The 11,095-nt window shown below is 37.6% G+C and overlaps 1 protein-coding gene across 1 annotated transcript; it reads right to left on the reverse strand.

Annotated features, from left to right (window-relative positions):
- Positions 1 to 230: 230 nt before the first annotated feature.
- On the reverse strand, positions 231 to 8,833 carry LOC121654600 (Golgi SNAP receptor complex member 1-like). The gene is made up of 9 exons (XM_042008815.1): positions 8,756 to 8,833; positions 7,720 to 7,831; positions 7,390 to 7,465; positions 7,006 to 7,113; positions 6,812 to 6,903; positions 5,424 to 5,498; positions 1,205 to 1,234; positions 895 to 977; positions 231 to 608 (listed from the first exon to the last, which is right to left on the reverse strand). The coding sequence occupies exons 1-9, from the start codon at positions 8,781 to 8,783 to the stop codon at positions 484 to 486; spliced, it is 729 nt and encodes a 242-aa protein (XP_041864749.1). The 5' UTR covers positions 8,784 to 8,833; the 3' UTR covers positions 231 to 483.
- Between the last annotated feature and the right edge of the window lie 2,262 nt (positions 8,834 to 11,095).

Raw genomic sequence — 11,095 nt, forward strand, 5'->3', positions numbered from 1 at the left:
CGCTGACATGATGAACCTAATTTCTGTATGACTTTGCTCAGCTTTGTGAATCTCTAAGACTCGTTAGTTTACAATGTACTGCAAATGAGGAATGGGGATGCTAACTCTTGTATGCACTGTTCCTGGCACTCTGATGTTCATGTTTATACATTTATACTGTATGACTGGTTTACTGTGCCATAGTTCTGCATGTCTAAAATAAACTTGAATGAGCATGATGGACTTGAAAGTGAGCTCATCACCTTTAATTAAAAAAGCATGCCATCAGTTGTACACAATTCCAGTAAAATATGTCAAATATGTTCATGCATTTGTGGTTTTAAAATGACAAGAGAACAAGCTGGAATTTACAAAGTATACAAATTAAATCCTCTTAAAAATGGTTTTAAATGAAGTAAATTACAACTAAAGAAAGAACACATGAAAGGCATAAAGTTTCTTGGCAATGCTTGGTCCGAGTTCCAGTAAATATCTGTGAGTGGATCAGTGAAAAGTGTAGAGCAGGAGAAGTATGGTGCATATGCCAATCACCCCACCAAGAATTAAAGAGTCCCGCCTCTTGCGCAAATTGATTTTCTGGATGAGGCTGTTGATGGAAGGGAAACGATCTGAGGTGGGATGAAGGAAAATAATTAAGATCAAAGCCAGGTCTCCACTCCTTGCCGTAAGTGACAAAAAGCAGCAGGGAAAATCAATCAGTAGGGGTCCCAACACAACTAAGCAAAAAATGAATAAATAAATAAATAAATGGATAACTAATAATGTGTAATTTCACTGTTCTGACCGGACACAACCCAGACAGTCTTATGTTAATATGCAGCACATAAAAAACTTAAATTTAACAGACAGTAGCACAGGGAGAAAGGAGAATCGATTTTGGTGCTAAAAGGATACTGGCCAAAGTTGTGACCCTGGTTTGAATGGACTTCAGCATCCCACGCTGAAATGTGATGTTCTCTTTGGTAGCCATGGCGATACTGGATGGAGACAAACCATGAGGGATTAGTAGCAGGAACAGAAAAAATGTAGCTGTCCTCAAAGCATCACATTACGCTGCTTTTAATGTTTCAGCCAATGAGCTAAAAAGTAAGAAGGTCTGCTTTAATCGACCAGATTGAGCTGTGTTTCCTCGTAATGAGTGTGTGTGTTCAAAGTGAGAGTAAAGGGAGTGAGGAGGATTAGTGGATGGAGCAATAAAGCTTACCTTATTGCACTGTCAATAAGCCTGTCTGAACTGTGAACATATAGGAAAATATAGGAGAGAAAAGACAAAAATAAGAGTTGGTCGACCTCCATTAATAAAGACAAAGATATATATACTTCCTAAAATAACATTTTGAGAACATTTCAGTTATGATGCATAAATATTTATTAAGACTGGTGTCTGTTTTATGGTGGTACAATTATATATATATATATATATATATAAACCTTTTGCGATTCCTGCAAGAGAAAACATGCTTTATAAAGAATTTTGGCTGATTAAAGTCAAGTCAATTAACATGTTTAATATACCTGATCTGAACACATTTACATTTTAGGGTGGTGAACTGAGACTTTTGATTTACTTTCGGTGCATGGAAGCGTATCAGGCATACACATGGAAAACAGAGCCTGAAAACACATCAACATCGAGGTTTCTGCCTGATGCCATTAGCTGCCGAGATAAGTGACGGACAGAAAAATGAAGTGTTCAGTCCTGGGCTGAGCAGGGCATATATGGGCAGCAATGTGCATCCTGTCAGACTCCACTGGAGACCAAAAATCAATACTGTGCTTTATATTTCCTCCATCTATTCGTCCAGCCTCTCCCACTATCTATTCACTGCTGTCCTCCGCCTTTTCTGCCGACCCTACATTAGCTGACACATTCCACAGGCATCTGCTTTCGCACATCCGTACTTTTCTTCTTTTACTTACTTTCTGTATGTGAAGTTACTTTCTAAACTGTAGCAGAAGCTCAACTTCTCTTAAAAGAGTTAATGTGGGTAGCAGTTCTGCTCAGCTGAACCTAAAAGTAGAATTATTTTTGTTTTTTGAGATTTCGTTAGACTGATCCATATTTTACTTAAATCTTATATTTCATTAAAATATAGTCTTTTACTATTTTACTCTTACCCTTCAGTTATCTTGATTTCACAATACATGACCTTAATATTTCATATCTGGAAAATCCAGTTTTGTATGTACATAAAGAAGTTCCACTTCACTGTTGTTACATAAGCAAAAATGGGTGTGAAGCAAGGAGGACAATAGCGTCAGCATCTATCTGCAGCTTGTAATACAACAACTCACCCACATAATAGAAATATAAGGTAAACATGAGCAGCTGATACACCACATGTATCAAAAACAATGCCTATTTGTAAGGAAGACTTGTAGATAAAAAAATAAATAAATAAAAGGTCATTAAATAGGTATTAAAATGAATGGGAAAACATGCTTTTCTAAACACCTAATCAATCCACTGCAATTTTTTGTGTTAATGAACAGCGAGCTATGGAGGGGCATCATGGCAGTACAAACACTGACCTGCTACACGATTAACCCCAACCAAAGAATAAATAGAGATAAGATTGCTGATGGTATGACACAAGCCCGTTTAGACAAGCTGCACAGTTTACCAAACTTCATAAACTTTATACTGGTACCGTATGTTAGGGCTTGTATGCTGGGGCTTGACCAGACCACCGGACTAACAGTGCCATGCGTACAGTCATGCTTAATTAAAAGTCACAATTTTTTGGCCTGCACACGCAGACATAATTTTTCCTCTTGAACAGGCTTGGACAACACTCAAAACTTCCTGAAAATGATAACAGTCTGTTAAAAACGCTGTTAAAAATCATCCGCCAAGAGCAGAGAACCAATCCTGAGGCCACCAAACTGGATCCCTTCAACACCTCCGCTGCACTTCGAAATTCTGTCCATAAAAGGTGAGGAGGTCTTCGAAGTATTCCGTCCACCGACACACAACATACCGAGTCGAGGTCAGCAGCCCCCCACCCCCCACTGTGCACAATATTGATAGAGAACTGCTTCCCCCACCTGAGCCGCGGGATGGTGGACCAGAATCTCCTCGAAGCTGTCCGGAAGTCATTTCTATGGCTTCACCAAACTTCTACCATGCCTGAGTTTTTGCCTTAGCTGAAGCCGCGTTCCTCTAAGCCTGCCGATACGCATTAGCTGCCTCCGGAGTCCCACAGGCCAAAAAGGCCTGATAGGACTCCTTCAGCTTGATGGCTTTGCTCACTGCGGGTGTGCACCAATGAGTTCGGGGCTAGATCCGGCTAGGTCTCCACCAGATCTATTTAGTGTGAGTCCAACTATATCTAGCTGGAACCATTAAACCTTACGCACTACCTCTGGCTCCTTCCCCGCCAGAGAGGTGATGTTCCACATCCCTAGAGCTAGCTTCTGTAGCCGAGGATCAGACCACCAGGGCCCCCACCTTCGGCCACCGCCCAGCTCACACTGCACCCGACTCCTACGGCCACTCCCACAGGAGGTGAGTCCACAGGAGGGTAGGTCCATGTCACCTTTTTTGGGCTGAGCCCGGCCACCAGGCGCTTGCCTCCGTGCCCCACCTCCAGGCCTGGCTCCAGAGGCGGGTCCCGATGAACCACGTCCAGGCAAAGGAAACCTAGATCCATTGATTTCACTCATCATAGGGGTCTGTTGAGCCACCCTTTGTCTGGTCCCTCCCCTAGAGGCCTGTTTGCCATGGGTGACCCTACCAGGGGCATAAACCCCCAAACAACATAGCTCCTAGGATCTTCAGGACTGACATTCATTTAGCACATTTAGCACAAACATTGCCAGTATCCCAAGGCTAAAAAGCCACACTTCACAACTTCTTTTTTCTTCGTGTTACAGCTGTGTTCTGCTTTATGGCATCACGTCACACACGGGCAACTGGATATCAACACAATGGCCGTTTTGGACCCACACCACGTCTTATTCAGGAAATAAATGCAAGAGGATATTATCGGAGGCAGAGAGGAAAAGAAAGAGAGAAAGTGACAGAACAAGAGATAAGATGAGAGTCAACATCAGATGAACTTTTATTGGATGGAGAAAGCTCAGAAAAGAGACAGGATGCAAGATGGATGCTAAATTAGCCTCCGTTAGTGTGAAAATCTGCCAAAGTTCAGTAGTTTATGTGTCTTTGTATCTTATTGTATGTTACCCACTGTATGTATTTTGCTGTTTGTTTCTCTCTATTTTAGCTTGTTCCATCTATTAAATTTCTTTTTTTGTTAGTTTTAATTCTTCTGTATTGAATGTACCGTTTCTTTTGAATCCTGCTTTTAATGTTTCATTTAAAGCACTTTTGAGTTGTCTTGTCTGATTGTCTTGTCCTGCCTTGCCATGTCTTGTGGGGCTTTAATGCCATATGGGCAGGTACAGCATAATCAATCAGTATTACACTCATTTTGGTTGTCCAAGTCCTTGTCGAGTTACAGTTTTCTTAAAACAGAAAGTTGTAAAGCACAGTATGACTGAAAGGGGGTTATTATTATTCTAATAATGCAATAATATTATAATTCTAATAATTCCTAAAACAATTCAAGCATCTTAAATTCTTGGCTGAAATGAGAAACTTTATTTCCTGCAAGAAAGATTTAGAAAATCTCATTCATGACTGCATTTATTGTAGAACGGACTGCAGTAATGCACTTTTTACTGACCTAGTAATCAATTTATCAGTCAAAACTGCTGCAATACTGACAAACAGCAAGAAAATATCAGTAAATAATCTTAAATTACTGCACTGGCTTACAATTAAATTATATAACAATTAATTTAAAAAACCCTAATTGGTGTGGGCCTAAAATAATAAGATATGTTTGCTATCTGGAGCTAAGGTAGCTAGAGGCAATAAGGGCTCAAACTAAACATGATGTAATGGCTTTTAGCCGTTATGCTGCCCACTGCTGGAATTGGCCCTAAAAAGATTATGTAGAAATGTAGTCACTCTTACAACTAAACTAGAGGCTGTTTTTTTCTGTTTGAAATCTTTTTTTTTTTTTTTTTATAAATTCTGATCTAACATGTCTATTTTTTTTATCAGGTATGAGGACAACATGATTAACATGCCCACCTATAACAGGCATGTGTGCCACACACAAATTCTACTTGCACATAAAGTATATGGTGTTTTACATCACACTACCCACTCAGTGGAATGCTAAATACAGGCTGCAACTGCACGTGGGCTGTGTCTGAATTGGTGGATGCTCTTTTTGTAATATTATTACTAGAATGAGGACACATCAGAGAGCAAGAAGTTCATAATCAGCATTTAAACACTCAAACAAAAAAGACAGTATACCATGGAAATGGAAGAATTTATTAGGTTTATTATTTTATTATTTTGTTTGTGTTTTTAAAAAAGAAGTTTCTTAAAAAAAGTCTCTTACTTTCTGAGATGCTCATGTTCCTTCAGAAAGAGCTCGGTCCTTCTGTTATTCACCCCCGAACCGCTTTTGTAGGACCTGACAGAAACATAAATCAGAGGAAAACAACATGATGAGGAAATGAAATGAGAACAGCAAATATGATCAATTTGGTTTCATGTGATTGTAATTTATTGATGGCAATCCATCTGATTCATGTGCTGTAAAAACATAATAACCTGATGGTAAAGGAGGAGTATGGGATCCTTACAATCAGATTTACATTGTGCTATCTGGCTAACAAAAGAGGTCACCCTCATCAACAAGTTTGCCACTGTTTTATTGTGTCTGAAACAGGCACCTCACTCCCTGTTAACTGATACCTGCATGCTGATGATGTGCTTCCTGAGTTCAGGCTTTTTAGCAATTTGCTCTGCTTAACCCAAAACGTTATTCTCCATTTACACCATCGCCCCTCCATCTGGACTGATCATCTATTCAATTCATCATCCAGTATCTTTGTTACCGAACACCTAACCTCTCATCTCTATGGGATTAATTAAAAAGTACTTTAATTCCTTTTCTAATCTGTCAACTTCAGATCAAGACGTCTCTCTCCCTCTGTCTCACTGTCTTGCTCTCCCTATCTTCCTCTGATAAAGCATTTCTCTGCATTGGGGGCAAGCCAGATGTAACCGCTCTCCCTCCGCTTTGGGTGAATGAAAGCTCTGTGGTTTGATTTACTGTTGAATGCACTTAGGAAAGCTATCCCCCAGAGAAAGACAGAAAAACAGGCAGTGAAAGAGAGTTACAGATACAAAGAGGAGGGAGGACTGGCTAATGAGAGGAGGTGCCTCTTATTCGAGAATGAAATATGATAGAGGGAATGGAGAGTGTTAAAGGGTGCGGAAATTCAGAGACAAGGTTGAAATTGCTGCCTCCTGCTGGTTTACAATAACAGAGCAAATATCCACAATGGAGCAAGATGACGAAAAAAAAAGTCGGGGAGGTGTGACGGAAAGATGAAAATGAAAAAACGATGAAAGTGTTCAGAATGGGAAGAGTGACTTTGTCAATGTGAGGTAAACTGAGAAGCAGCTCTTATAGAGTTTAACAACTTAAAAGAGACAGCATGAGACGTAATGACAAGGACATGCTGTAAGAACCAGGGTTATAGAATTCTGAAGCATATATGTCTTTTTATTATTTTATCTTAAATAACAATTATGCTGCAGATAGATAGATAGACAGACAGACAGACAGACAGACAGACAGACAGACAGACAGACAGATAGATAGATAGATAGATAGATAGATAGATAGATAGATAGATAGATAGATAGATAGATAGATAGATAAAGTGGGCATGATTACTGTGCACAGTTGCAAGTGGGTAGTCTGAAAGTGCTTACTCAATGTCCCTGTGAACAGAGCCCAGCAGATCTTCTCGCTCTCGCAGGCTGAAGAAGTTGCTTTTGGTTTTGTGGAACTCATGAGTGTAGTCCTGCAGGAAAAAAACATTATGATCTACAAAAATCAAGGTGTGGTGACAGTGACAGAACAGCAGAATGAGATTACACAAAATCAAAACATGAAATTTAAGTACCTGTAAAATGTCTCTATGTCTCTGCAAGGTGTGCATTAATGCTGCATTATGTGCTGAAGATCCAGGGGTGCTTGTGTATTCTGCCATTTTGTCATTGACCGCTGTAAGCTGCCAAAAGAACAAACATAAATTAATATAAAGAAGGCAGAGAGACAGCGACTTCCAAGGGGTTAAAGTAGTTAAATCTTATAATACTAGAAAATTTGAAAAATGTTCACAAATAAAGATAAATAACCTTGCAATCCTAAGAGTCTGAATAAGTGTTAAACAGCAGCTCTTCCAACATGTGAAAGTTCAGGATAACACAAGCTACTAAAGCAACTAAAAGAAACCCTTTAACTGCAGCTGTTAGAGATCATACTGTATGCTTGACAATAAACTTACTTTGGCCAAAAACTGCTCCAGTTCAGTAGTCATGGCGACAAGCATACTGTCTTGAGATGGGCCAAAAGAATCAGACCTGATTTGAGAAGGAAAAAAAAGAAAGGATGACAAGTTTCAAGCTTACATTTCCCAGTTGATAAAAAAGTGGAGCACTATTAAAAGAGGAGAAAATATGATTTTAATAATTTGTAAATAAATTTTAAAACTGTCACAACTGTCAGGTCTCAACGTATATTATATAACGTATATTCATTTGCATCTGAAAACATCTACGTCAATGTATTTTCAGTTCTTCCCTCTTGTTAAAGTGAAGGGAGAGTGTGCTGCTACCGGCTGTCTCTTGTTCGTTGGCCATGGCTGCTGCTGCTGGTGCACAGCTTACTGAAGGAGACCAGCTTCTGGTCCAGTTCATTCTCCAGCTGTCTGGCCTGTTTACGTAAATCTGAGTGAAGAAACAGATAAATATTCTGGCAAAATATTCCATCATACACGGGCAAATTTCAGAGGTCAAGCATTACATTGATTGTAAGTTTGCAAATAAGACATCTGTCAAATCTCAGTATTACATAGTTTGAGCCACATTATCGTACCTCACGGAGGGGTCTTTCACTTTTGAGTAATGCTGTGTTTTACTGTTTAATATGTTGGAAATTACTAGTGAATTTAGGCAGCCAGTAACATGACTTTTTCTGTGAATTAAACAATAAAAATAATAGACGTTTTCATTGTTTCACGCATTTAACCTTATATAGCCCAGCAGACTTACAAGATATGCCATAAAATTAGCTAATGAGATAATCACTGTCAACCATTAAATCAATAAATCACTGACACAGTAAATAGTGGGGACACATTTGATCATCTTTGCAACTGAGTGTTTCAGGGTCACTGTCTTAAATTATAATTCAGATTGCTTTCATGGTCAAGAATGAATGACAAATAGCATTAACCTGTAATCGAGTTACAAAAAACCCAACACGTGAATGCGTTTACATAATACAATTTGGTTAAAAATGTATACAGCTGGACATTTCTTTGGGTAGACTTTCATTGGTGAGAGTATGTCTTACTTTTCTCACATGTTCCTGCAAACAGGCAACAGAGAGTAAAGTAACGAACAGTTTGGTAGCAATTAAATAACCGAGAAGAAGGACACTGACACTTTGGATTGTTGAAAGAAACTTCGACGATAATGTCAAACAAGCTAACAGGTTAGCTTATGTATCTCCCTACCGCAGGAATAAAGTTTATTAAGGTTATGTATTGCGTTAGCAGTTATATCTGGTTGGCCCTAGTCGACGGAGAGCAGTTCGCAATGTTAATGCAGCTGGTTGTTTTAAATTGGCATTGTATAATTTTTTTTTACCTTCCCAGTAGTTAGTACCAGTTGCCATATTTGTTGTTGTTTCCTTGTCAGCCGTCAAGGAAAAACATGTGTCGCAAATCTCCTCTAGCCCACAACACCATCTAGTGGCAACAACTGTAACACCAATTTCATCCTCACTTTTTGTGATTCTGTGATACCAAGGCTGTATTTTTCTTTTACAGCTGTTTCCAAATATTAGAATACAATAGATTTGAATGAGGTGCCAAACATTTCCAGGTGAGTCGTTAGTGGATACAGATAGATCTTGACGGCAAGGTTTATTCTATTATAGCTTTCTGTATCTCAGACCCTCTCTGCTATATTAAAGGTAAGATTTACTGACATTTACTGGTAAAGATATGTATAAAGATGACTTCAAAACGGGTTCATTTCCAAGTAAATGTAATGGTCTCAGGTGCAGTGATGACTGCACTGCAGGTAACCATTTAAAAATTGTGTCCTGTCATCTATATGCTGTTTGAGGTGTTAATTATTCCAAAAGGCGCTCCAGCATCTGTCAAACAAAGCTGGTACTGCATTTTTTTTTTCAAATTCAATGGGTTCTCATTTCACACAGAGATGTTTGTCCACCACAGTAAAAATAATGGCACAAATATGGAAGCTGTCGTCTGTGTTGACCCACGGGAAGTAGATATAAATGGCTTATTCTACAATAATAAAAATATAACAGTTATTTTAGTAAAGTGATTAGATACTAATAGAAACACAGTTCTTAATGATATATTAAATATTTCTGTCATTGACCTTTGGTTTTGTTACACGCTGTTCCCTTTAAAATATTATCAGAAAGCCAAATAAACAAATTTTGTGACCATATCTAAATAGATGTGGAGCAGACAAAGTCAATGACCTTTCAAATGAATTTCTATTAACAACAACAGAATCTGATAGGTCTGACAAACTTGTGTTTGCAAAAATTAAGTTATTATAATAGGCCGTAACTGGGATTTTATCACTACAAGTTTATTAAATAACCTGCACTACCATCAAAAGTTTGGACACACTTTCTCATTAAATCCCATGGGAAAGTGTGTCCAAACTTTTGACTGGTACTGTATATTACCTGTTTCATCAAAGTCAAGCCTCTAAAAAAAAGTGCTTCATTTAAATAAATTGAGATCTAAAATTATTATATAGATTTTGATTATTACATTCACCTTTTAAAACATGGTAATAGTTACAATAGTACAATGAAGTTGCAAAAAAACTATCTTACTTTAAATCAAGCTATTTTAACCATTCATACCTCAAAGCTACAACAGTAAAATGTGTGGTTATTTTTATAACATTACATTATATATCTTAATTATTTTTATGAAAGTCTTGGACTGGCCTTTTTAAAGACCATTATCTTCTTTTGACTCAGTTGAGCAATTTTCAACTAAAGCCAAAAGTGATTCTTTTGGAAGTCTATATTTAAAAAATTTTAAACTCTTTTGGCATTTCTGCAGGTTAAAGGAGAACACTAGAAAAAAAATTAATAAAACATTTTTTAAATCCTTAAATGGTAAACTAGAAGAAAAAAAATCTAAACATAGTAAATTGATTTAATCTTGTTGTGTTAATCTGGGTGTCGCTGATCATCCAGTACCATGTCAGGCACCCTTTCACCCTGCAGCTCTGTCTGCTCAGTTACACTGTGTAGTGACTTTGTAGGGATATTAACCACAGAGGATTTTTTCTGTATAGTTTTTCTGAGTCAGATTCAGACATATATTTTTCTTAAATCCTACAAAAATATGACTCACAACAAGACCCACTTAAATCTTCTGAGTTTTCATTTATTAATCCTTTTTGTTCCCTCTAATCTTTGGAAGTTATTTATAAAGAAAAAATATTGTGTAAGGGGTTTAGTTTTAGGCAGAAAAATGCACTTTGTGCAAACATTAAACAACATAAAATAAATTGTTTTCCTTCTTAATTTGCTTTAAAATTTTTAAATGATTCAGTTCTTCATTATGTTGTGGTTGTATTTCCACTTCACAAATACAATGTTATTTACATGAAAAGATACAGATGTTTGGGTGATGTATTAATCACATTAACCCCTGTTCAGCATGGTAAGAGTTTTGTGGATCATAACAGAGGAATGGGCTTTTAAAGGTGTCTTTTATCTGTTATATCACTCCTTGTTTTGAGGAGTTTGCCAAATAAGTTCATGTTTTGCACATTGATTATGATACTGTTAAGTGTTTGTTGAACACCAGCTGTGTCAGTAAATCTATAAGAAAAAGAAGACACAGACATAATTGAATTACATGTAAATATTGCGAATCTCTGTCTTTGCTCATTCTCTTTATTCATCTTTATTCATCGTCT

This window comes from Melanotaenia boesemani, chromosome 15 (genome assembly GCF_017639745.1).
Source record: "Melanotaenia boesemani isolate fMelBoe1 chromosome 15, fMelBoe1.pri, whole genome shotgun sequence".
NCBI classification, from domain to species: Eukaryota; Metazoa; Chordata; class Actinopteri; order Atheriniformes; family Melanotaeniidae; genus Melanotaenia; species Melanotaenia boesemani.